Source organism: Antedon mediterranea, chromosome 1 (genome assembly GCF_964355755.1).
Source record: "Antedon mediterranea chromosome 1, ecAntMedi1.1, whole genome shotgun sequence".
Taxonomy (NCBI): domain Eukaryota; kingdom Metazoa; phylum Echinodermata; class Crinoidea; order Comatulida; family Antedonidae; genus Antedon; species Antedon mediterranea.
The window spans coordinates 188289-216161 of NC_092670.1; the positions used below are offsets into that span (position 1 = coordinate 188289).

Genomic DNA, 27873 nt, shown 5'->3' on the forward strand with positions numbered 1-27873 from the left:
TACTGGCGATTAAAATTGTCTTAAGAGAGCAGTATATTTCGCATGCAAAAACCATCAATCATAGTGACATCGTGGATTAAGGATGAATTCAATTCTCACTCGTTGCATTCTTGGCACGATTTCATTGCGTTCCTCTTGTTTGTGTGCCTTTTAAATACAATGTTTCATTCAGCCGTTTGATGTTGTATACTTGTGTGTATCAGGCATCAACTCTTTTATAGTGTCTCTGATAAATATAATTTATTCTCAATTGTATAGTTATGTGAAGCTGCCTGTTTATTTGTCGTAATTAACCTTTCCCGACAAAATAAAATGACTACTATAGATGATTGTCGATCATCATACATGTCTTATATGGTCTGTCATTAACTTTGATTTTGACTTTGTAAAACTTTTTTTCTTTGTAATTTCAAAAAGTAAAGATAACCGTCAATCACACAAGTCAGCGCTGCAGTCCTGAGCGTAGGTCCCTTCCCTGTGGGAGTTTACCTGAGAGTTTCAACACTAGCCTAGACGTCACTAACAGTTGGCCTAACAATACACTATGAGGAAATGACAGTGTGTGCAAGTTTTATCTTACATGCTCTATTATTTAACCGTCAAAGACGAATAGTTGACACTGGCAAATGTGAAGGTTCTTAAGTCAATAACATGATTTGCTTAAGAATTTATAAAGAAGGCTTCTAATATTTTTATATAGAATCAGAATTTGTTTAGTTTTCTCATCCGATTATATTCTCATCTGCTATTTAAAATTAAATATTAGATGTATGATTGACACAAGTTTATACAATTCTTTTATTCAGTACTGAGTGATATGAACTTCTATAACCCAAGTCCTTGTTTTTATCAGCTTGTTTTGATGTTGTTTGTTACATAATGTTCTTTATACAGTCAACTCTCCCAATACCGGACTCTCCCAAAACCGGAATTCACGGAAAACCGGACTTTTTTGGAGGGCCCAATTTGTCCCAATTCTAAATGTACTGTAATTTATTATGAAAACCGGAATACCCAATTCCGGAATCCGGACAAATTATGAAGTTTAATAATTTTAATAATCTGTTTTAATCTGAACATATGTATATTTTAAAGATATTTTCTTAATTCTATCTTTTTAAATTAACAATTTTTTATAAAAACCCATTGCTGAATTTTATAGTTTTATCTCAATTTTAATAGAATCCATGTATTATTCATTTTATGTAAGTATTTTGATGTGGAGAGCCTCTCGACGGTTATTTTTATTTATAACTTTTAGGTTATCCGGCCTCATTGACTTACTTTTGTATTGTTTTTTTTTTTTGTACTGTTCTCTATATTGGCGAAATAAATGATATGATATGATATGATATAAGTACAAAACACGAAAATTAGCGTCTGAAAACCGGACTGACAGTTAAAAAACTCCAAATATTTACGAAAACAACGTAACATCGTCGTCGCTGACTCGGATTCAATACATTTACAATGTACAAAAGCTTTTAACCATACCCTGACCGGACCATGCATGAAGGCGCGACGTTTCGCGGTACGATCAAATAATGTTGCCATGGAGCGCTACACTGTGATTGACAGGTCAGTTCATTGTTAACCCACGAAGCAGCAATTGCTTTGTTGCGTATCGAACTGCGGTGAACAACTCCCTGTTTTTTAGCATATGAATTGTTTTTTAATAAAGTTCAATTTACATTCCACTTTGTGTCTATGTTTTGTTTAAATTATTGTTTAATAATAGGACTTTAAAAAGGAATGTTTCTGACACTAAAAATGTGCATCATTATAAATTTGGAAATCATTATGGCAAAATGTAAACGGAATGAACTTGACTTAACTAGTGTTAATAAACTTTGAAATGTTACCAATTAATTATTGTGGCATTATTGCTTGGCTCGTTTATTGCTATCAAATTACGTCAAAATAAAGGAGCTTAAAAAACATGTGGTCTAAGTGTGGGTGTTTTTATTTGATTATGACACTTCTGCACATGCGTATCAATCAAAGCCCCGCTCTGCTATTTTTATCACCCATGCTGCTGCTAGCAGCTCGCGATAAACAAATGACCAAAATTATGTTCACCGTACGTACGTAGGCCTAGCCTGGGCCTTTTTGCCGCTAAAAACACATTGAGAAACAATAATTTACTACTGTAACATGTTTTATTGGTACAGTAAATAATGTAACTTTTAAAAAAGGTAAATTGATTAGCTTAATATTAATAAAGTAGGCCTAGACCTATCAGTATTTATTTAATTAAAACTAGCTTGACACAATCATAGCCTAGGCCTTCCCTACGCTAGACCGTACCGCGGGCAGCATTCGGACCGGTGATTCAAAGCATTTTCAGTGACAACGTGATGACTTTAAAAATGTTTTCAGGAAACCGGACTTTCGAAAAACCGGAAAATATATGCCCGCCCAAGGGTGTCCGGTATTGGGAGAGTTGACTGTACTAGTATTTCTGAGTATATCAAGAGAAGTGGGTTCTCTTCTCACTCTTTTTCTTCCACCAGCAAATGAAAACATTCACAAATCTGTATCGAAGGAAAGCTTTTCTCTTAAATATTATCACTTTTTATTCCCAAATCAATAATACTGCTTTTACATCTTTTTTAATTTGTCGGTTTTTTTCTGTTTGTAACCATTTTTTAGCATTTTTTTTTAACTTTTGGACTTCCCATCACAAGCTTTTGCTTTTTCGGTCTTTTGCCCTCCTTTTTTTCCCACATTAAAATTATTCAGTATGTTTTGTATTTTTCAAAGAAGAAAATAAATTTTTACCTGAAATGAATGTGTGTTGTGTTTGGAAACTTCCCATATTGCAACTTGTTAGTGATTTTTTCAAATTTAGCCCAAATACAAATATTTATAAAATATTGTATTAATTACAATTTAGAAATTGATATTTAAAACTACTAAGTAGTTTTGTTGTTTTTTTCTTGCAGCATATTTGGTTATTATTGTTGGTCTTCTCATTGCTATTGTCGTCATAATAGCAATTCCTACATCATAGTGTTCAGAGACCAGTTTTACATTCCATGTGGTGGCACAATATTGACTTGACTCCAGGTGTCCAATGTTTTAAATAAGATCCAGGTGACAATTATACAGATGTTATTTAAGAAGATAGTTGTTTTTTTTTCTGGAAAGAATATCTTGATTTGTAGCATACCATGTACAACCCACTGTCTTCTCTTTTTCCAAGCGAAAAACCCCAATGTAAGCACCCATTTTATTTTATTTTTGTAAAATTAAAATCTGAATATAATATATTTAAGAAGCATTAAATCATCCATGCTTTATGTAAACTTTTTATTATTTAATGACAAATGTTTTGATATACATAGTACAGAAAAATGGTGAACATAAATCATGTAATATATGGATTAATAAAAATGTATACTTGAGTCTGTTAGTGTTTGATTGATGGTAACAAAGGAACTTGGGAGAGACTTATAGTTGCAACAAATTGTAATTTAATAAATTCATGCCATGCTTGTTTTAAAATTGGTTTCATAAACTGTATTATTTATTTCTATTTCAAAGGTAAATGATTCCTCACACACACAGAATAATGTACATGTTTTTCCATTCCATTACTTTACACCTTTTATTCTCTGGTTGCTCACTACTGGACTATTGGATTAAACTACACATACACACCTTTGTTTTATCTTTATGTTTAGAGATAACAATTGCTTCAACCAAGCCCTACCAAGCCCTGTCGATTATAACCAAGCCCTACCACCAGTATAAAGTGTAAATTATATATTTATATATAGTTAGAGTGTTAATTGCCTATATCATCTGCATTAATAAATATAACCGAAGAAAGGATTGACAATGGTAATTATACAGAGGACTACTAATGCTTGAACTAAAAAAAAACTGTTACATCATCTTTATTGGTACTTATATATCGTGCAGCACCTAGCGAGATCAGTATTCTCCCATACGATTTACATGCAGTGTGCTGTTATGTTTTTTAGCTGTGCACTTTTTGCACTCCAGTGGATGATAGTAAAAAAAGAGCACACATGTGACTCCATGGATACACACATTACTGCTGGTGTACTCTATGATACAATATACATACCTTTCATATTGTATTATTTTGTTAAATTTTACCTCATTTTTGACTGATTTGAAGTTTATACATCCTTTATTTACACTAATATTGAATTATTATTGAATTAAACTGCTTAAGAACATTATTTATAATAACTGTTCCGGTAGAGATTTGCACGTGGTAAATAATGTATTATAATGCTCATAATGTACAATTAATCTTGACATTTACAGTTATTCATAATTGATTTATTTAATAATTGGGAATGCAAAATATTATAGTTTATTATTATTGATAGCTTTCACAGGAAATGCAAGCCACAAACCAGTGAATTGTAACGGTGATTGCGTCAATCGGACACAGTTTGCGATTATTTTACACTTTCTCTATTCCAGCTTTCCTGTCTTGACAGATATACTAGTGTGTATTTCCAACAGTGTTATTTGTGCTGTTCGTGAACACAAAAGGTCATTTGCATTTTTTTGGGCAAGTTTAAAAGAAAAGGGGCATTGTCTAGTGGACAATTTTTAAATAAAACAAATGTAAAATGAAGTGCTGAACTAAACCTAAAGACCACAGCTAAACTAAACCTAAAGACCACAGCTAAACTAAACCTAAAGACCACAGCTAAACTAAACCTAAAGACCACAGCTAATATTTGGCATTGAAAGTTTTTGAGGACAATGGAAAATACTACAACATGTAAAACAACATAAGACAATAATGAAAACATTTCTTCTGGTTTCGATTCGTATAATCTGAAGAAGTCAAACTGACAGCTGACGAAACTGTCTTGCCAACGTAATTTTTATTGGTTTACTATCAAAGAACTACTTATATCATTATAACATAAGACAATGTTATAGTAATACTGTATAAATTAGAATAGGGTTATTGGCTTATACCTAATGTTTATACTGGCCTATTGGCTAATTCCTGAGAGTGATCTTAGTTTGTGACAATGACAAATTCACCACAGCTTCCGTATATAAATGTTTAATGTGTCTCATTTCTTGTTATCTCATCTTTTTAATAGAAGTTCTCATCATTAAAATAAGATCTGAAGATTATGTACAAGACCCACAATGTCCCCTGCTGCTCATGTCCCTAATCGCATCATGTTCATCTTGTTTCTTAGTGGTAACAAAACTTGTTTTTGTCCATCACTGACTTTTTAAAATCTTTTTGTTTTATATCCACTGAATCAAATTCGGTTTGTATTTACAATGTAAAAATATACTGTAGCATATACAAGGCTGTAGCGAGAGGTTAAAAACAGATGAGGCAAAGATGCTTTAAATACAATTATTAATATAATATAACGATCTGTGCTGGGGAATTGGGGTGGATGGTGAAAATTCCAGCTTCACCTTGTCTGCCTCATGCTGGCTACGGCCCTGATATAGCTCTTTTAGCATCATGGGGCATCATCTTATATAAATTCTCACACAACTGCTTTCCATTTATAGTTTTCTATCTTAACATTACAAGATCCATACCTACATCAGAGCTCTACATAACACATGAATGAACTACTTCTTTTCAAACCACCTGTGTTTATTTATATAATATTTTCAGTTTGTTGTTGTCCCTCACATGTTGCTTAATATCACAGCCCTACATAACACTTGATGGTTTAACTACTTCTTTTCAAACCACCTGTGTTTATTCTTGCAATTATGAAAACCAAATATTGAATTTAGAAACATCCATTTCTCGCTTCTGAAATCGTAATTAATCAACTTGTATGAATAATTTGCACAAGGTTTATTTATAGTTATATGGCTTTAAATGATGTATTAATCCCCATGGACATTTAGAAACTATTTGCATTTATTACTGTAGTTATGTTTGCTAAATTATTTACTTCTTCTCGTCGATAAGTCAATTTGTTGCGAACATAACAGATTTTAAAAGATTAATCGGCTTCATCCTGAATTGTATTAACCTCTTGTTTCACATTAATTTATCAAATGTCAAAATCATGTCAAATTGTCCTTGCAGTAATATTGTGTTGAATTTATAACAAGTTGGATTATATAAGTATTGAAAATGTGTTTTAACATGTTAATAATGTTTTTATTGTTACAGTCATGCATCGTGTATTGTCCCGATATACAGTACGGTAGTTGTACATTCTGGTCACCTTCGCATACTTCTTCCAATTTTTAGACCACTTCTATGTTGTCCATTGCCCTTAAAAATCTTAGTTATATTTAGCAAAATCCTAATCCCCTGACACTACATACAAACAAGATCATTTTTTGTAGTATAAAAATAAAAAAAATTGAAAATACTAGATGGCACGCTCGCTTCGCTCGCGTACCATCTAGGTCGTGCCCACAGATGGTTCTCGAATACACAGTATTTCCAGCGAGAAAAAAATGGAGATTTCAAATGTACGTACCGCAGGACTATAATACATTGTCGTTTACAGAAACGAATAAATATACACAATGATTTATGTAGTCAACCAAAATTAGCACCCTGGGAATTACTTCCGAGAGAGAAACAAATTTTTTTATTTGGACTCATTTAAACAAACCCAATTTGTGTTTTGTATGTAACATTAAGGGTTGAGGGATGGGGGAAGAAGATAGGTACAAAGAGGAAACATTTTAAAATATATTCTTATCCACTCAGTAACGAAATATTGTTTTTAATGTTTTATAGGCCTATAAATAATATACCACTAAATACAGTAAAACATTTACGATTTAATACGGTACTTTGTTAAAACTCTCACTGTCATAGTCGATTGAAATAGTAAAGTACATGTAACGATACACCACTACGACGTTTATATATTTTTAAATTATTAATTAATACAAACGTTGAGAAGCAACTGTCAGTAATAACGTTTATTTATTTGTATATTATATGTTTATAATCTAACAGTAGGGCCTACCCACACTCACAGTAATAAAGTTTATTTGTATATATTTTTATATTACATCTAACAGTACCAACACTCACAGTAAGAAATTTGCTATTCAAATTGCGATCAAAAGTGGTTAATACCTTAATAACAGTATTGTACAGCATTGCAATACTATTTATGTTTATTCTCCAAGGGGGCCCATAAATCTAAATCTATACCTCTATGGTTAAACCAAATAATTTAGAATGTTTATTTGTATATTATATGTTTATAATCTAACAGTAGGGCCTACCCACACTCACAGTAATAAAGTTTATTTGTATATATTTTTATATTACATCTAACAGTACCAACACTCACAGTAAGACATTTGCGATTCAAATTGCGATCAAAAGTGGTTAATACCTTAACAGTATTGTACAGCATTGCAATACTATTTATGTTTATTCTCCAAGGAGGCCCATAAATCTAAATCTATACCTGTATGGTTAAACCAAATAATTTGGAATGTTCCATTCATCACAAATCAATACATTTGTAAAAACGTATATTAAATGTATCAAAATAGTATTTTTTAAAGAAAATCGGCCTGTCTTCAACATTATGATGCTGTACTCGAACTGTTCAACCGGTTTTCAGCTATTAAAAACAATTATCGTAGGAGGAGATAGAAAAATGCGAAGCCTCCTCGCATTTTTGTGGCGGGTATTTTTCAAGATGGACATCCATTAGACAGTGTATACCACGATCGGAAAACACCCCTATTTGGGGCAAATCTTTGAACCTAAATTCGTTTTAATCGTCAATAACTAATTATCTAACTTAATTTAATTAGTAAACAGGGTTACATCAGGTGGTTAAAATCAGTACCGAAAGTACGAACCAACTTTACATACCATCGAGTAAAAATTCTAAAAGTAAGGCGCGATTTACCGAATTTTGCCCTTACGTAAATTTATATATAGATTACCTCTAGAAATAAAAGTTTTTGACATGATTTTTGTTGATGTTTTTAATATCTTCCCAACTTATAGTTCACTGTTCCTTAGAGTCGTTTTTTGCTTTTCTATTTTCAAGCTTCTGCTTTCAATTACAGTTTACTATAAATTGAGCTGTGTGAATATACATATTACCAAGTCTGGTACGGCTTTAGATTTCTTATTAAAAGGTGCATTTATATGGATTCCTAATAAAAAACCTCTTTTGTAATTCAACTCTTATCAAATTACATACTTTAAATACCGCATATTTAATGAAAAGATTTGGGGTTTTTTTTAAATTGAAGATTTTATTACAAACTCTCAGTCATGTTTTTTAAACAGTTTTACTTTATTAATTCCTTTGGTGTGTATTTTAACCATTCAGGATCAATCTGTTTTTAATTGTACTAATATATATTTGCCAATCTTTAAGAAGAATTTCTATTATTATTTTATATGAAAATGAACTGAAAGCTTTATTCTATCCTGAAGCTTATTTTGACACCAGATACCAGTGAATATTGGATTTATATTTATTTAAAATTCATCTATATAAGTTGAAAAGTGGGTGTCACGAAACCTAAGACCACGAAAGCTAAGACCCCCTAAGACTTAGATCACGAAAGCTAAGACGTAGACCTAAGATTACAAATATTTATCTTTCGCACCTGCCTTGTATTTTAACTCCAACATTTATTCTGAATATCACACCTTAAAATTAGAACTTTTATGAAAAAGAATCACATAAAAAAAAAACAAATACATTTTTAAATTGATGATTTTACAGACGTTTTTCTCGCACACATACTGTTTGCGAATTTCACATGTTTTGTTTCTATGAAACGTCAAAAGAGCAAAAATTATATAGAGGGCTGAAAATTCTGTGGAGTCCATCTATTTTAACGCATTTTTTAGTGAAAATCAGTACGAAGGAATAAATACTCAAAAATAAATTTTAATTTAAAAATCATGATAATAGGTTTTTTGTTTCGTTTTCTTTCTGTTTTTATACTTGTACTATTATTGTTGCTCTTTTGGCGCTCCATAGAAACAAAAACATTGAGCATGGGGAGGAGTTACAGTAGGCCTATACAAAGAAACACGTCTGTAAAATCATCAATTTAAAGGATTTAATTATTTGTTTTTATGTGTTTCTCCTTCTTAAAGTACTTAAAAAGTCCTAATTTAGGATATTAGGTATTCAGGATAAAGTTGCTTAACAAATTTGGAGTCAAAATACAAGGCAGGTGCGAAAGAAAAACATCCTCTGAACCAACACAGTGGAGTAAATATATACCAACAAACAACCCGTCAAGTTTTTTTGTTGTAAAGAAAAAATATACTATGTTTAAAATTATGTATGTATGGATAAACAAGTATTGTTTTTTAAGCTGTAGTTTATCTTAGAATTTGTAGTCTTAGGTCCTAGCTTTCGTGATCTTAGGTCTTAGGGGGTCTTAGCTTTCGTGGTCTTAGGTTTCGTGACACCCACTCGAAAAGTTTAAAGACTAGTGTTTAGTATTAGATGGTGATTTAGTTTCCAGACTTTCAGTTTGAGAACCAATGATCAATCGTGGTTTCTTCAAAAGTAACACTTTCTTTTCAAAAGTTGACATTTAAATAGTAATGGAAATTCATTAATTCTAGAATAACTGATTTACGAAAGTAGACCAAGATAGTACAGTGTTTATAGTGCAGAATTTATTTGAAATCTTAATACTGAATTATAAATGAGTATGATTGAGAAGAATAAACCTTTTCATAAAGCAAGAATACAAAGAATCCAAACATGCAACTACAAAATAAGTAGAATTATTATTTGATGTTTTAACGATGAAAAGTAGGATGCTATAGTCAATCTTGTAACCAAGACATATACGAGTTAAATAATTGGAGTTTTGTCTTTTATTATGTCGTTGCGTGTTTTAATAGTAACTTAAACCATAATATATCATGTACTAAGTCTTAATTAAATTGTAATAAGTTTTTTTGTTTTTTTTCATTCATTTAAGAAGACTTTGGAGTAAAAAGTTTGCCTAAATGGTAGAAATAAACAAAAAATGTTGATGACAAAATGACTGTTTGAATTTAATAAAACAGTATGGAAAATTTTAGTTCATTACATTATTCTGCAACTAGTTGTAAGATTTCCAAAGTAGAGATATTTGCAGGAGGTTTAACAGAAGTTTCTTTGCAGTAACTGTTTAATGTAACTGACTGTTAAATGTAACTGACTGTTAAATGTAACTGACTGTTTAATGTAACTGACTGTTTAATGTAACTGACTGTTTAATGTAACTGACTGTTTAATGTAACTGACTGTTTAATGTAACTGACTGTTTAATGTAACTGACTGTTTAATGTAACTGACTGTTTAATGTAACTGACTGTTTAATGTAACTGACTGTTTAATGTAACTGACTGTTTAATGTAACTGACTGTTTAATGTAACTGACTGTTTAATGTAACTGACTGTTTAATGTAACTGACTGTTTAATGTAACTGACTGTTTAATGTAACTGACTGTTTAATGTAACTGACTGTTTAATGTAACTGACTGTTTAATGTAACTGACTGTGTAATGTAACTGACTGTTAAATGTAACTGACTGTTAAATGTAACTGACTGTTTAATGTAACTGACTGTTTAATGTAACTGACTGTTTAATGTAACTGACTGTTTAATGTAACTGACTGTTTAATGTAACTGACTGTTTAATGTAACTGACTGTTTAATGTAACTGACTGTTTAATGTAACTGACTGTTTAATGTAACTGACTGTTTAATGTAACTGACTGTTTAATGTAACTGACTGTTTAATGTAACTGACTGTTTAATGTAACTGACTGTTTAATGTAACTGACTGTTTAATGTAACTGACTGTTTAATGTAACTGACTGTTTAATGTAACTGACTGTTTAATGTAACTGACTGTTTAATGTAACTGACTGTTTAATGTAACTGACTGTTTAATGTAACTGACTGTTTAATGTAACTGACTGTTTAATGTAACTGACTGTTTAATGTAACTGACTGTTTAATGTAACTGACTGTTTAATGTAACTGACTGTTTAATGTAACTGACTGTTTAATGTAACTGACTGTTTAATGTAACTGACTGTTTAATGTAACTGACTGTTTAATGTAACTGACTGTTTAATGTAACTGACTGTTTAATGTAACTGACTGTTAAATGTAACTGACTGTTAAATGTAACTGACTGTTTAATGTAACTGACTGTTTAATGTAACTGACTGTTAAATGTAACTGACTGTTAAATGTAACTTACTGTTTAATGTAACTGACTGTGTAATGTAACTGACTGTTTAATGTAACTGACTGTTTAATGTAACTGACTGTTTAATGTAACTGACTGTTTAATGTAACTGACTGTTTAATGTAACTGACTGTTTAATGTAACTGACTGTTTAATGTAACTGACTGTTTAATGTAACTGACTGTTTAATGTAACTGACTGTTTAATGTAACTGACTGTTTAATGTAACTGACTGTTTAATGTAACTAACTGTTTAATGTAACTGACTGTTGTATGACAGGCTATTGGGTGTCTGTTTTGTTATTAAAATTTACTCTTTCTTAAACAAAGTCATAGATGTGTACTGAAAATCTTTGTTATTATTCTTTAAAATGAAAAGAAATATAATAGGTGGAGTTTATGTAAATTAGCAAAAGAGGATGCAATTGGGAGGAGTTACAACATCACATTTCACATAATATGTCAATATGATTTATTTTATTAAAGCAGGAACATTTTTTTTCACACAGGAAGTTTTTAATCATGATTTCGCTATTTCGTCGGAAAGAAAGTCCCTATGTTGTTATAGTTAAACCTCATTTGAACCTTTCAGTTTCAAATTATCACTTCATATCCATGTCAATATTTTTTGTAAATAATACAATTTTGTAAAATTTCTATTATATGTTTTTTAATTGTACAAGAAGAAAATTAATATATACATTTTTTTTAAACACTGAATACTCTTTTATAAATAATGCTTGGCTTATTTGTCTCTATGTAATTGTTTTCATATTGTTCTTACCAAATGTAACAATCAACCCCTACTCTATCAACCCCACTCTCTGACGATGTGCACTTGTTCTCATGCTAAAATAATTGCCCTATATTCCCTACCCAATCTCTCTTGTTAACCGAATATGATCATATCAACCCAACTCTCTTAAGTAAATAGATATTACAATATTTTACATCTATGAATTGGTGGGAATAAGAAGGTACTTTAATAACCTTTTAACTGCTTAAGTTGTATATATAAAGTCTATATAATTTATGCGATTCACTAAAAGTTTAAATAACTATATTCAACGTGAAAGCAGGCACTCCTCTTTCAATTATTGAAGCAAAATAATCTACAGACTTTTACATACAAAAACAACTGTACAACTTAGAATAGTATCATATGTTTGGTAGCTATACAAAGAATCTAAGAATACACCACTGCAAACCAAACACTAATGCCGGTTTTAAACCTGTTGATGCTTTTTATATTTAACTTAAAAATTTGGCTTAATAATTTATACAACCTGCCAACCACTTTATTTCCCCTGTATTCCAATTCTTGCCATAATATTGAATTAATGAAAATTATGCATGGACAATTTGTTTCAATAAATATTTGAAAATGTATCAATTTGTTCAGATTTATCTATTTGTAATGATGGATTAAAACATGACAAATTAACTTTCTTGTATTGTACACCAATCAACTAAACCATGATACACTGTGCATGCTCTTTAGCGTGTACATTTTAAATACTGTCTCAGATTCCATCCTTATACATTTTCACACACTTTAGTTTTACTGTATGTATTCGGCTTAAAACAATACAATTTTAAAAGTGGCATTATATTGGCTTTTAATTCAACTACTACCATACTAATATATTTTTGTAAATGTGTCTTTTTTTTTGTATTAAATAATACGCGCATAAAATATCAAGGTGGTTCAGCCCATAGCAACAGTATCACTGTTTAATGGACTTTTATTCCAAATAAGGAAAATGTACAAAAAAGCAGCAAGTTTTCATGGGAATAGGTTGCCAGGCTGTCTATTGTTATTTGGCAAATTTTACCTAATCCTATTTACAAATCCGTTCAATGCGGCAAAACTGCCAAAATTTTGTTTCATAAACCAGCTCTGTTCTGGAACGTATGCTCACAATAAAATAACATTATTTTGATAATATCAAACTTCTTCGTCAACTGTTTGTACATGGTCCTTCTAACACTCGTTTCTTCGTTCCTTTCGCTGGTATTTCCTGATCCGTCTGCTCCAATCATCTTGCCAAGGGATTACCACACTTTTATCATCAATGACAAGCCTGTTATCTTTACTATTTGTATTACCTAGTATTAGGTAGTATCGGTTCAGTCGCATTTTCGGACACTTGCATGCTAAATCTTTCTTACTGACATAGAGGGCGATGTCACCACGGCGCATTCGTGTTTGCCCTTTCTTGTAGATGGATATTACATTGATTGTAAATTTCACCCATTCTCCCATGTTTTCTCTTGATAGAATATGTGCATGAATAGCTGAAAAAAGAATAGGCAACAAAATTAAAATTTCCAAGTAAAACCAACATGACAATTTATAGATATAATTATTAAAAACAAATTAGTCATACCAATCAAAACCAATCTTGAACATGAAACGCACATTTAAATTTTTTAATTCTTATTATCAAAACCAGATATTTTGAACCACAGTGTTGTAGGGGTTGAACCCTGTAAATCAATTTTTTGCCGATGACAGTGTGAGTTAGGAATAATCATGTCTCTGACACTATTTCTAGTGTGAATTTTTTCTAAATAATTTAATGTCTACTTATTTATATATTTATACATTTTTCCTGTTAATTCTAGTGAGCAAAAGAATGATCTATTTGAAACAGATATGTGATATTTTCTATTTTTTTAATGAAACCAAACTCCATTTAATATTTGTTGAGTGCGTTACCTAACAGTAACTAATCTCTCACATATCTTCTTAATATCAAAAATGATTTATTCTCTTGTTGAAAGAGCAATGTTTTGCACTATTGGCCTTTTACTTTTTGTTGTTCGCCATGAAGATTTTAGCAACAATAAAGAGGAAAGCATAAAAGTTTCTTACAGAAAAACAAAGTATTGTATGATTAAAAAGTTCAGTTTTGTGATCACTCATAAAACCATAAATTCTTAAATTCCCAGTAGGCTTAATAGAGGATTATATTTCAATTGTTCAATACTGAAATTAATATGTACAACTTTTTAGTATCTTGCTATTATAAATTGTCAAAGAACTAGAGTATCCGATTACTGATAACAAATTTACTGTGATCTGCTGTTATCAAATTCTTATTTCTTCAATTGTATTACACAGACAATAACTTGTAAAATTAGTAGCAGACAACAAATGTAAATTGCTTTATTTAGTTTGGTTTGTATTTCAATTTACCAGTTAAAATTCCTTTATTCAATACAATAGAGTGTTGCTGTTTGCAATATTTTGGCATCTCACTATGAAAGTGGTGCCAAGTAAATTGTATTCATATATCTAATCGTTTGATTGGTGTGATGTCTATTTATGTTGAAAGGTTCTTTTAGGACCTGTTTCTGCTACCTAAACTGTTTCACAAATATATTGACTGACCCAATTTCTGCTAAACTTGTGTTCCCAATGAATTGTTTAAATTGATGGTTGGTCGTTGACAAAAAAAAATTACCCAATATGCAATGAGATCAGGTGGTCAAACGATAGCTGTCAATAAAATTACAGTTATTTTGCGTTGCAGCAGTTGCAATAACCTGTTAAATGACGTTCTAACCGCCCATCATTTGGTGTTTTTAACAGATTTATGTTCAGGCTGCCATTTAACCGGTTTACTATTTGTCCCATTTCTGCTGAAGAAATTTAGGGAAATTTATTTATTCATATTATTTTTCGCAGCAGAAACAGACCCTTGAGAATTTCATCCTGCAACATCTTTACATCCTAGTCTAACATTCCTTGAACTTTACTCCCTAGTTGCTCCTTTGTGTTTATAACATTCTCACCTGAATCTAAACATTTAAGAAACACATGTTCATCAATGATTTGTCCTTAAGACACACCTGAGAGAAACACCTGACCAACACCTGCTAATTTAACAATGAGTGGCCGTGTCATCAACAAAAACATCATGACACTCCACACATGTAATCCTTTATTTGATGTTGTGCAGGTGATAATAAGTAAATATCTTCTTTGCCCTGCTAAGTCATTCGCAAACACGCCATTGAAATGTGTGCGCTTGAAATTCAGTTAACTTTACATAATCGGGTACTCGGACTATGAGCCAATTGTGTTCATACCAAAACCTTTTTGACACATATAATTTGTTTGATTTTTTATAAACTTAAATAAATTACAATTATGCTTGATCCACAATAAAGGATTATATTTTTATTGGAAATAGGCAAGATTTCTTATTAGATACCTAAAACCCTTGATTAGAAGTTTTCATTTTATTTCAGTTGCGGTAACCTTTCAGTTACCATAAATAGATATTTTAAAATAATTTTCAACCACAAAACATGTGTCTGTCTGAAATAATATTCTTGTGATATTTTATAATTGAATAAGGAAACCATGCAAAATGATAAGTTGTATTTGATATAAATATAACACATTTATATTGGCCTATATGTATGCACCAGAACTACAGTAAGATACATAAAGATGTGTTATATGTTGGGATAGCAACTTATGGCCAACAATTCAAGGTTTTAACAATATTTCTAAACATGTTTTCTTCATTTTCTTCCACGAAAACAACAATTTAACAAAATAACTAAAGGCAAATAAACTAATATAATAAAGAGAGAAGACACCAATTGTCAAGATCCTTTGATTGTTCCTTTTGTTTTGTTTCAGTTAATTGGGCAATATCTTTCAGTTAATGTTCCTATTGTTTCAGTTAATTGGGCAATATCTTCCAGTTAATGTTCCTATTGTTTAAGTTAATTGGGCAATATTTTTCAGTTAATGTTCCTATTGTTTCAGTTAATTGGGCAATATCTTCCAGGTAATGTTCCTATTGTTTCAGTTAATTGGACAATATCTTTCAGTTAATTGGATCCTTTAGATTTAAACAAGCCTTAATGCTACAAATAGTTTTATTATCTGACAATCGACATTTCAATTGGAAATTATTTATCTTCAAATTATCTTTATCAATGATTGTACTAAATTTAATTATGTTTAGTATTATGTTTAATAGTATCAATACTTTTTTAATATAAAATTCTTTGTTATTGAATTATTTAATTATCTACTAAAGTATTCACAAACTGTTACTTACCAAAATCTTTCTTACAATATTTCCTTTGTGTGATAGTTTTGCTGGATTCTCTACAGTTGGGACATGGGCCTGAAAAAGAAAAATATTTTACTTGAAATATAGCGTATATAAAATAGCCTTGTTGATGTTTTAGTGTTTTCCAAAAGCTTGCGCTTCTTTCTGTCTGTTTTACTTTTTATAGCTTTATACTTATTTGAATTCTCTATTGATATCCAGTCACTGATATTCACAGAATACTTTTTTTTTCAGTAGTTTACTTTTGGAAATATAATTATCAAATTTAAATATATTTCATAGACGTTGATTGATTAACACATTGTGATAATAAGTTAAATATTCACATTTAATTGAACTTGAATTCACCTTCAGGTCATTTCATATAGCTCTTGTTAAAGTAAGTATCTATACATGTTCATAAGATTATCTGAAGGTGGTGGCCAGCCTTGCCCTTCTAAAGCATCTTACTTATTGATTGTATCTCCTAGCAGGGAGTAAATTTAAGTTTAAGCTTTGTGGAATTTGGCCTCAAATTCTCATGTTTTATCTACATATCAATATTATAAAATCCTTGCTACCATATTTGCTAAACTGTACTAACATTTTGTGAATGAAAATTCTCAACATACAGTATTGTTTGTTTTAGCAGTATTTTCTTTTTCAAAAAATTATTATTTGCATTCAAAAAACCTATTTTTTTTTTTTTATTAACAAAATATCTTAAAATTAGTTCAAATTGTTTCTGTCTGACAGACCCTTAGATACTCAGGCCTATATCTAAATATTAGTTCAAATTGTTTCTTTCTGACAGACCCTATAAGATCGTTAGAAAGTAGTTCTTAATTTTTCCTATGCCTTATAAGTACAAATAAAGAAAGATACAACTGCGGCCAGACATCTTCTTGGGCCAATACTGTCTTATATCAGTGCTCTAACTAAGCCGTGTAACTGCGGCCAGACATCTCCTTGTATTAAATCTGATTGTGAATTCCTTAATTGAATATGACGGCCTAATTAACACCTGTAATGACTCTGTAGTTTTCATCAGGATGTATTTTTAAATGCATATTGAAGATTTTATCTTCTCAAAAGATGAGTAATGGTGGGAAAACTTGAAAAACATACTGAACATTCATTCAATATAAATAATTAAGCTTCTCTGTTAAAAATAACTGTTTTCCGTGTATCTTGTTTGGATTCTCAGTTAATGACATAAGCCATTTAATTTTTAAAAAGAGTATAGGAATGGCTTAAAAGTCCCTTTCAGAGACTGAGAGATTAATAGTTGTACACAGAATGTATTGTAATTATTCTATGTGTTCTTTCCATTTCTTTCCCAATTTTTCTTCCATTAAAATGATATACTGTTGTAGTAATGTATGTCACGATAATTATCCAAACACACCAACATGTTGTACAACAAGTTGTATGAATCTGTCGTTGTCGTTGGTTAGATGACAGTAGACACAAGTAACAGAAGGCAGTCAGTGTTAATGAGCACTTCCTGAATGAGTATCATGAAGACTTACAATTGACATAACAAGGTGGATACTTTGACGCCTTTGGGAGTGTTTACAGAGTCTACCACCATTTAAACACAGTATTGTTTCTACTATAGAAACATTTAACAGCACAACGTTGTTAAAGCTGTTCTTTTTGTCATGCCAAATACTTGGAGAATCACATTTAAAGGTCAATAGCCTATTTAAGAGTGGTTTAGATATTCAGTTTGGCACAGAAGTATTTCAGTTTTGATTTTGTTTAAATTGAAATAGTTTGATCTTTTGTTGAAGACCAAAGGCCTAAGGCACTTCTTATAAATGGTTAAGAAATCCTTTATAATCAAGTAAACAGTAATATATTAGAAAGTAGTCTTAGAAATGTTCATTCAGAAACAATAGAAACTATTTGTCTCTATTCATCCCCTTCTTAATTCAACTGTTTTATACACACTATTTTTTCATTCATTCATCATACTTGTATATATGTTTGCTGTAGGAAATTCTAATCGGCTAGTCTGCCAACAATTTATACCATAACTAGGCCACAGCTTTCCTTGTAATGAGAAGTCATTGGTAGGAACATTCCATCTTTAATCTTTACTGACCCATGCCGCATGGCACAGCATTTTAATCGCTTCAACAACGGTAAACTAAATGAACAATGTACATGATTAACATTATCATTTATAATACAGTGCATTTCATTAACATTTCTGTTTTACTATGAACACACAGTATGAATGTACAGTATTTAAGTCTGGCAGTATGTACAAATAAATATACAAAATAGAAAAGTTGAGGAAAATGACCTACTATTTGTAACTGTTCCATCTGTTGTCAAAGTGATATATGGTTTATTTATATATTGCAAAAGTGTTTTGATCTCTTCCTTTTCAAACTCAACCTCATTCTCATAATTATGTTTTTATTTTCAACAATAATCTAGTCTGTTTATCAATGTGTTGAAGGGTATTGCACAGATAAAAGGTAATTGCTCTACCTATTTAGCAAACATGTGACATTGTATGATAGGCAAACAGGCACACACAGACCTCTTAATTATACAGGTGTAGCTGATTTTAATAGAACCATGCTCATTTCTCCATGTACATTAGACCTAGTTTTGCCTGGTGTGGCCTCAATATTTAAGAAGGCCTCTTTAGCAATCATCTTGTTCCATTACACAGCAATTTCATATCACACATATTTTCCTTTCTTTGACTAGTGGTAAAGTATTATTTTTAATATTTTACCTTGGATTTTAATTGAATATATTTTTGTAATATTTTACACACAATATCTTTTCTAACTTTGTATTATACATTTTCAAACTGTACCCTCAATTGTGTTCCATACCATCCGCATACCTTACAAGTTCAGAACAACAAATAAACACCATCCCATCAGAATTACCCAGCAATACATAAATCGAGTAATTTAATTTTATTATCAATAATGACATAAATTAGCCAACTACTTGTGTGGTGACAACATTTACTTTCTTTAAATGACACGCTCTGTTGATCACAAACGTCTCTTAAATTCTTTTGTTTATTTGCAATCAGGGAAATCCTTACATCACAAAATAAAGCCTACATATTTTATTTGCTATCATTTATCAAGATGTACAGTGCTAGTGAGGTGAAAGTTCAATAGTTTTTTATATTTAGAAGATTTATTAAATCTGTTCACCTATGTGTTATAATGTATAAAGTTTCCTCTCCTAATGAATGGCACATCATCACATGTTCCTGTAGTTCCTATTGTATTAATGCTGCACATCCAGTAATATCAGCCTAAGGTTCTCTGACATTTATTTTACAATGTTTGATAGCCCAATGTTTGCTAGCCCAATGTTTGATAGGCCAATGTTTGCTAGCCCAATGTTTGATAGGCCAATGTTTGCTAGCCCAATGTTTGCTAGCCCAATGTTTGATAGGCCAATGTTTGCTAGCCCAATGTTTGAAAGGCCAATGTTTGCTAGCCCAATGTTTGATAGCCCAATGTTTGAAAGGCCAATGTTTGCTAGCCCAATGTTTGCTAGCCCAATGTTTGCTAGGCCAATGTTTGCTAGCCCAATGTTTGATAGCCCAATGTTTGCTAGCCCAATCTTTGATAGGCCAATGTTTGATAGCCCAATGTTTGCTAGCCCAATCACAAACGTCTCTTTGATTGCCCAATGTTTCACTTGATGAGTTATTACCATCCCTTTGCTTGAGTTTTGTGCTTTACTAAACAACTTAATTAAACCAATTGATATAAATTTTGATTTATGACCCCATTCAGTCTTTTTTGTCTCCCAGTGGACCAGTAGTAACATTTAACTGGGATAATAAGTATAATTACCTCCAACTTCCTTGCTGGAGAAGTATTTGGCAAAGGAATGGATGTGTTACTCTTTTTAGTCTAGCTTTAATCCACATTGGGGTTCAGATTTTAACCCTAGAAATATAATATATTTATACTATGTTTTTTTTTCACATTACCTATTTTTATTTTAATAATCACTGAGGCAAAAATTCTTTCCGCCAGCAAAACTGTCTTCAAACGAAATGCTTTTGATAATAATTAACTTGAATAGAATATAGAATTTGTTTTTTGATTTTTGATGTTCTCAAACTTTGGTAAAGACATAGGTGTAAGTTGATATCTCTTACTCGATACAACGCTGTCAAATAAACTTCTTAAAGGTATTCTCACATTGACAAGCTTTTTACATTTGCATACCTTCAGTTATGTCGGAAAACAAGGATCTGTCAGTAGTTAGCTTTTAAAATCTAGTTGTTTATGTACATGTAAGTATTGAAGAACTTGTTTCTAATAGATGCTCTGTTATGGGAGCACTTCAAGAACACAGTGGATGACATGTATAAAGATATAATTCCTCTGAAGCTTATTTTATCTATTATAATTAATTTAAATTTCAACCAACCTAATTATTACCAATAAAATCCAAAATAAATGGTGAACTACAGGCGCAGATTAAAATTTAACAGCCATGTCTTTTTAAAATAAAACAATGAATATTTTTATTTTGTTGCAACCCAACGGATCGTTTTTATCATTTATGAAATATTTAGCCCCACTAATCTATAACGCTAGATCCGCTCCTGGACTAGCAGTATTAATAACATTTCTTATTGCTCCTAAAATTATTTTTTCTAGTAAGAAATTGAACAAAGTGGTTTATTAATTATGTTTAGACAGTAATGTTCATTACCCTAACCCTAACCCTAACCCCCAGGCCTTTCCACTAATCGAGGCTATTTTAAAATCCTGTTTTTATTGTAAATATTATCACAGCCAAAGTCAATACCTGTTAAATTCAGAAACTTACCAAAATATATGTGATGTTTTTTTAACTCATTTAAATAATCTTTGGAATGATTTTAATTGTACATCTGGTCCTTGGATACAGTTTAATTTCTAAAATGGTCTTGGTTCTTTAGACAATGATTTTTGTCTCGTTTTTAATTTGTATAGACTACTATTTGGGTTACTTATTAATAAAACGGTTCACATAATTCATATTACAGGTACAGTATGTCTCAATCATTAGCAACCATGTTGGTAGTAGACCCTTGTAATACTCATTTTTCATTTTTTAATGTTAATCTTCTAATTTATTTAATAATAACTGTTTTTGACCTTTTTTGTAAAATGTAAAAATACCTTGAATTTAACATTGAAGTATGAAAAAGGCATCATACTGATTATAACAACATTACTGAAATTGTAATGGATAGCTGTGTAAATAGTTGTTTGTTTTTCTTACCTCCAGTGCCTTCCGTTTCTGGTGGAGTTATTCTTTCAATTGGTGGAGTAACTGGTTCTATTAAAGTAAAAATATTAAGTTTTGTCCTTAATAGCAATCATAGAAACTTTCTTAGTATTTTTAATTTAAGAAGAAAAATTGATTTACTGAATATATGTCACAAGTTAAATTAGCATGTTCCTTAAACTCTCATAATAAATTACAAATTACTTATTTAATGAATCAAATACAAATAATTTAGTATTTAATAAACAAACCCATGATGGATTTAATATTAATTGTCCACTGTATCATACTAACATCCTTTCAGCGGTTGTATGATGATACACAAGATTATATTCAAAGACTATATTGTCTATTTATTTCATTTTGTTTACTTATGGATTTAGAGTATCTTCTTAAAATCTACTTAGTGAATTATTCCTGTCTGCCAACAGCTAAGGAATGTTGTTTATAGTAAACATGTTTTTGTTGTCATTATTATATCAATTTTTCTAAATGAATTTCGTCAGAACAGGATATGTGTTGTCTATCCTACACCACTGAATGAATTTGAACAATATCTTACAGTTTATTTTTAATGTAATTTTATAATATTAGAATACAATTCTGTGAAGACATGCAAAATCTACATACAAACAATAAAACCGTCCATAACGTGACGCTTTCTTCCATTAATAAATAATGAAAATGTGATAATGATGATAATGATTTTTTCTAAATCTATATTATGATGCATGCATCAAAATCTAAGTTGGTTGATTAACACACAATGTGTTTCATAGAAAACATTTTAAAGTAACGTTTGCAGAATTTAGATAAGTATCAATGGTTAGCATGGCTTATACCTTTATTTTATTCCTTAAAAAACACTTTCATGCATATTATAAACAAACTTTGGTTTCTAGGTAACACACAACAAATTGTTTATATTTTGAATACAATTACTATATTACTAAACTGATTATGTTGTTGATGTTAAGTATTTGGGTTTATAATAATGATTATTATTAGAGGGTTAAAATACACACAATTAATCATATTTGTCAAATTATTACCTAATGTTCCTTTTTGGGATCAAAGTTGAATCAAGATGAAAATAAATGAAAATAAAACAGGAAACAAGTTCAAACATTATTGGAAATGAATTAAATGAATCGAAAAAATTTATTTTAATGTCAGTTTTAAAACATTAATAATTGACATCATCGTCTAGCGGTTTAATGTACACGGAAATATAACGACTAGAATTCATTGAGCAAAATACTGGCAGGCCTACAGGTATTGTATATTATACATAAACCACAGAACTACTTCAGTAATTCAGTAGTTCTACTGCAGTAACGTCTATAATGCAAATCGTATATTTATTAAAATAGAATTACCACATAGCAAATTAAGTACTTACTTATACATGGTGCAATTGGTGAATTACTCTGATGGTATCCCTTCTTACAACGATTACAAGTTAGACCGGTCACTCCATCCTTACACGGACATTGACCTGTTGTCTGGTTGCAGATTTCACCAGATGATCCGACTGGGTGACAATCACAGGCTACAAGAAACAAAACAAAATTGAAATCAATAATTTTAAAACAATGTGTCATATCAAGCATTCAATATATTATTTCCAATTAACATTTCAACTTTAAACTTTTTACTATAGATACACATTCACACAACATCTTTAGTTTGATATGAAATTGTATTGTTTTTTTATTATGTTTATTATAATATTTGGAGTTTAAAAAAACTTTACATACATACGGTCAGTACCGGTATCTATTAAATTGACTTTTTATTTTACTATAAATTCAACAGGAATTGTATCATAAGTTTTCCATTTAAAATAATTCTGTAATACAAAGCAATCTCTTAAAAACATGCTAATGAATTCATCCTCTTGTGAAGCACTTGTAGGAACATAATTATGTCCATCATAAAGAGCACATATGCGTTATACTTAGTCAATTAATAACATAAGTTTAGAAATAATGAAACATATTTGGTAGGCAACTACTTCAGAAGTAAACATGTCATATGGTGAGCTTTGTTACCAAACTGGCATATGGTTTACCACTCTTGTTATTGAACACATTAAATAAGTATGTTTATTATGTTCATGTATGTTCACAATGTTTATTTAATATAATTTGATAATTCTTGAAACTATGCTCAAGCCCTAAAACATTACTTATTTATTATCCTTTATTAATTAATGTAATAATGTTATATCTTGCTAAAGATGTATATTAAGCTTCTATCAGTCTTACTAATAATTCATGATTTTCTTTTGATGAATTTGGTTCCCCTGAAAAATAACTCTTTTGTTGAATGCCATTTTAATATCACATAATAGTTATCCACTTTGACCAAAATTTGGATCTAAACAGAATTTATTTACCTGAAAAAATGTAAATCAAACAATTATCAAATTAGCTGGATTTTAGGTTGAATTTAACCATTTAATTGAATTTAACCATTTATTATGTTATTTTAAAAGTGAAAACATTAATTTTTTAGCTGGATTTTGGGTTGAATTTAACCATTTATTATGTTATTTTAAAAGTGAAAACATTAATTTTTTAGCTGGATTTTGGGTTGAATTTAACCATTTATTATGTTATTTTAAAAGTGAAAACATTCATTTTTTAGGTGTATTTTGGGTTGAATTTAACCATTTATTATGTTATTTTAAAAGTGAAAACATTCATTTTTTCCATTTTATTTTTAATGGAAGTGATTAACTTGATTAAAACTACAAAAAAACCGATTCAAAGTTTGATTTAATTAATCTTCATTTTCCGTGTTTTTGGAGGACAATACATCTTTAAAGATACAGTAAATCATTTGTTGAAATCATCCATTTCATTGTATTATCCATCCATTGCAGTTCAGCAATCGTTCATTCATTCTGAAAGTTTTCAATCATCCATTTAATAAAATTATTCAGTCATGCATGTATTCATTATTTGGTTCATTCTCTCAATCAATCATTAATCTATTCATTCATAAAGTTACTTTATTCTCAATTATCCAAATCACTGTCAATTTACAAATCAATCATTAATTAAATTGTCTGACTGGTTCCACACAGTGAATGAACCCCATGACCTCCCAAAAACAAGACTACACTGACCCAGAATTTGGCAACTCCTCTCTCTTCCACCCCATTCCTTGTTATCTTCCTCCCCCCCCCCCCCCCATTCCTTGTTATCTTACACCCCATTCCTTGTTATCTTACACCCCATTCCTTGTTATCTTCCCCCTTTCTCTCACTTTGTATTTCCTCTTTCTGTCCCCTCTAGCGTTTTTACAGTCTAAGAACCTTCTATTTTTATATTTGTCTCAAGTTGATTTGAAATAGAATTTCATTTTTTTTTTAATTGTTTTGACGGGTGATTTTAACCGTTGTAATTTAGCACTAACCAGTGGCATACTTTGTAATAAGTTTGAATACAAAAGAATCTCTTTTTGTGAAAGTTCCCATAGTCAACACAGTTTTACAGTGATATTCTATACAGATTTTAGTTTATCTCAAACTTTCCTAACAATTTGTGTGTCTCCTCTTATATTCGTTGAGCAATGCATCACTCCATAGTCAACACAGTTTTACAGTGATATTCTATACAGATTTTAGTTTATCTCAAACTTTCCTAACAATGTGTGTGTCTCCTCTTATATTCGTTGAGCAATGCATCACTCCATAGTCAACACTGTTTTACAGTGATATTCTATACAGATTTTAGTTTATCTCAAACTTTCCTAACAATGTGTGTGTCTTCTCTTATATTCGTTGAGCAATGCATCACTCCATAGTCAACACTGTTTTACAGTGATATTCTATACAGATTTTAGTTTATCTCAAACTTTCCTAACAATTTGTGTGTCTTCTCTTATATTCGTTGAGCAATGCATCACTCGTTCAATTTGAACTCTCAATTTTTCTGAAGTTAAGAATGCTAACTCGTTATGATTCTCATTAATTAGCGCATCAATCATTCATCACAACGTAATAAAAGTGTTTCTATCTATGGATGCAAATTACCATGACGATGTAATAATACGCATAATTACCATGTTTAAGAGAACAGTATATAGATTGAAAGTGACAATGATGTAACTTATATCAAAAACACAATTTAAACTTTCCTCATGAAGTTGACATCACTGGATAGAAAAGAAATTGTAGAGTTTTGATTCCTATTTGTTTTGACTTTAGTAGGTTACACATTTTGTTTTCCTTTTGTGAAAAAGTTAAAGCTACGATAAAACTATACTATACTGTACTGATGAAACTAAATTAGGATTTTTATTTTGAATAAAGATTGCATAACAGTATACCTCTCCTGTAAGACTAGAGATCTATTTTGTTACTTTAATGCAATAAATTAGAGTAAATTATTCAAACTTAAGTAAATGTTCAAATATCTGAAAAGTGCACAAATTAGAAACATTGTTTAAAGCGATTTTGATTTTCTAGTAGTAATTTTTACAGTCAGATTAACTTGCTGTAATGCCGGTGTCAGTGTCCCAATAAGTGTTCACGTGTCTTGCATCATATTCCATTACTTTTTGTATCATTAATGTTAAGTTAAATGTAAAGAAATCTCATTTTTGTGCTCTACTTCACATAACACCTGTAAATTATCTAGGTCTTTATGACTGCTGAAACAGATAAACAAACTTTTATTTAGAGGCCTACATCTAAAGTGCATGGTGTATATAGTACTTTGTCTTTTAAGATGAATTTGAACTGATATAAATACTGAGAGAAACCAACTGTGTGCACTTTAATTGGGAAGAACATCTCTGGAGTCTGATTTGAAACTTCATCAAGAGAGAAATTGTTAATCTAGTTTAGCACTCAATTTTACAATGAAAAAAAAAATCATTGTCAATGTCTTTATATTTTTGTTGACCACCAAGAGGCATGTTGAGACATTAATTGTTAGGTATCCACACTGAACATTAAACTCACAGAGGTATTGTGAGACAATGCTGTCCTTTAGCCTAAACTACTAGAGGCTAACTAATAGCAAACTTGAATACATATTTCATCATACATGTTACAATATGCTTCCCTTCCCACATGCCACTAGGGAAATTTAAAATCATAATACACTATTTCTCTTCCAGTGAAAACATCCGAATTTCATTTCATTCATAAAACACTAACATATCTTAGACTTGAACTAATCAGATTATTAGTAATAACAGATTTTTGAACACAAAATTAATGCAATCGTAACAACAGAAATTAGCTGACAAGTAGAGCAACCTATTTCAGAATGCTTTTCCATTCTATAGTCTCAAGAGCAACAGAAACTGACCTCGTTATTTTCTGCTTTTGTATCATTTCAAGCCGCCTCACAGTTTACTTGTTTTCCTTTTAAACTGTTTGAATAATAACAACTAATGTATGTTCTAAAGTTGTACTGTACATTTTTACTTTTAAAAAAGTACATATTTTTTTTAAGTTATTTTTCTAAAACAAGGTCTTATTGTCTTTGTATGCTTTAATGTGCAATCAATACAAAATAAGCCTCATCAATTCTTTATAAAGTACATATTTAAGACGTTTTAGGTCAACACCCATTTTATTTGTTCCAACAATTTCACTTTTTGTGTCTGAATGACTCTTTTGACTCTCTTTGTAATATTATTGCCTACTTAAAATTTAAATCTCTTTTTGATTCTGAGTTTTTAATCCAATTTCACCCATAGGCATCTTGTTTAGCTTGCGCTTGATTTGTCAGCCATAATTGTAACCAATGGACAAGAAAAATCAGAATTCTATGTTTTCCACGCTCACACGCTTAACTTTTTGGGTTACATGTAGGATTTAATTGTGTAGAAATACACAGTAAAAAATTACTTAAATGATTATTAAATGGATTCATGAGTCCTACTATGTGTCTAACTCTAATCTATGATTCAATGAAAAAGCATTTCAAACATTTATGAATAGGTAGATATTATCTATTAATAATAATGTATGATAATAAATTTGGTTTATCTTGGTATGTAACCTATTGGTATTGGTATGACACCCCTGTGTTTGGTATGCTACAGTACCTTGGTATGACACCCCTGTGTTTGGTATGACACCCCTGTGTTTGGTATGACACCCCTGTGTTTGGTATGACACCCCTGTCAGGGAATAATTTCGCCAGTGTAGCATAGCAAAAAGCTATACAAAACAACCTTTTTGCTACAGATATTTTAAATTGTGTAGCAAAAAATACAATACAAAACTATGTTTCTCGACTCAAAAATCAGTTTGATTAGCAATATTGCTA

At 30.5% G+C, this 27873-nt stretch overlaps 2 protein-coding genes across 2 annotated transcripts in view; one reads left to right on the forward strand and one right to left on the reverse strand.

Annotated features, from left to right (window-relative positions):
• Positions 1 to 3711, forward strand: part of LOC140045263 (syntaxin-8-like) — a 32866-nt gene extending 29155 nt beyond the window's left edge. The window contains exon 8 of the mRNA XM_072090103.1: positions 2946 to 3711. Within this exon, the coding sequence (XP_071946204.1) occupies positions 2946 to 3013 (68 nt within the window). The 3' untranslated portion in view covers positions 3014 to 3711. The remainder of the gene's footprint in view (positions 1 to 2945) is intronic.
• Positions 3712 to 10959: 7248 nt separating this feature from the next.
• LOC140051619 (netrin-1-like) overlaps positions 10960 to 27873 on the reverse strand; it is a 49335-nt gene continuing 32421 nt past the window's right edge. Inside the window, exons 3-6 of the mRNA XM_072096895.1 lie at positions 22977 to 23126; positions 21569 to 21625; positions 16295 to 16363; positions 10960 to 13505 (exon numbers count right to left, since the gene is read on the reverse strand). Of these exons, the coding sequence (XP_071952996.1) occupies positions 13192 to 13505; positions 16295 to 16363; positions 21569 to 21625; positions 22977 to 23126 (590 nt within the window). The 3' untranslated portion in view covers positions 10960 to 13191. The remainder of the gene's footprint in view (positions 13506 to 16294; positions 16364 to 21568; positions 21626 to 22976; positions 23127 to 27873) is intronic.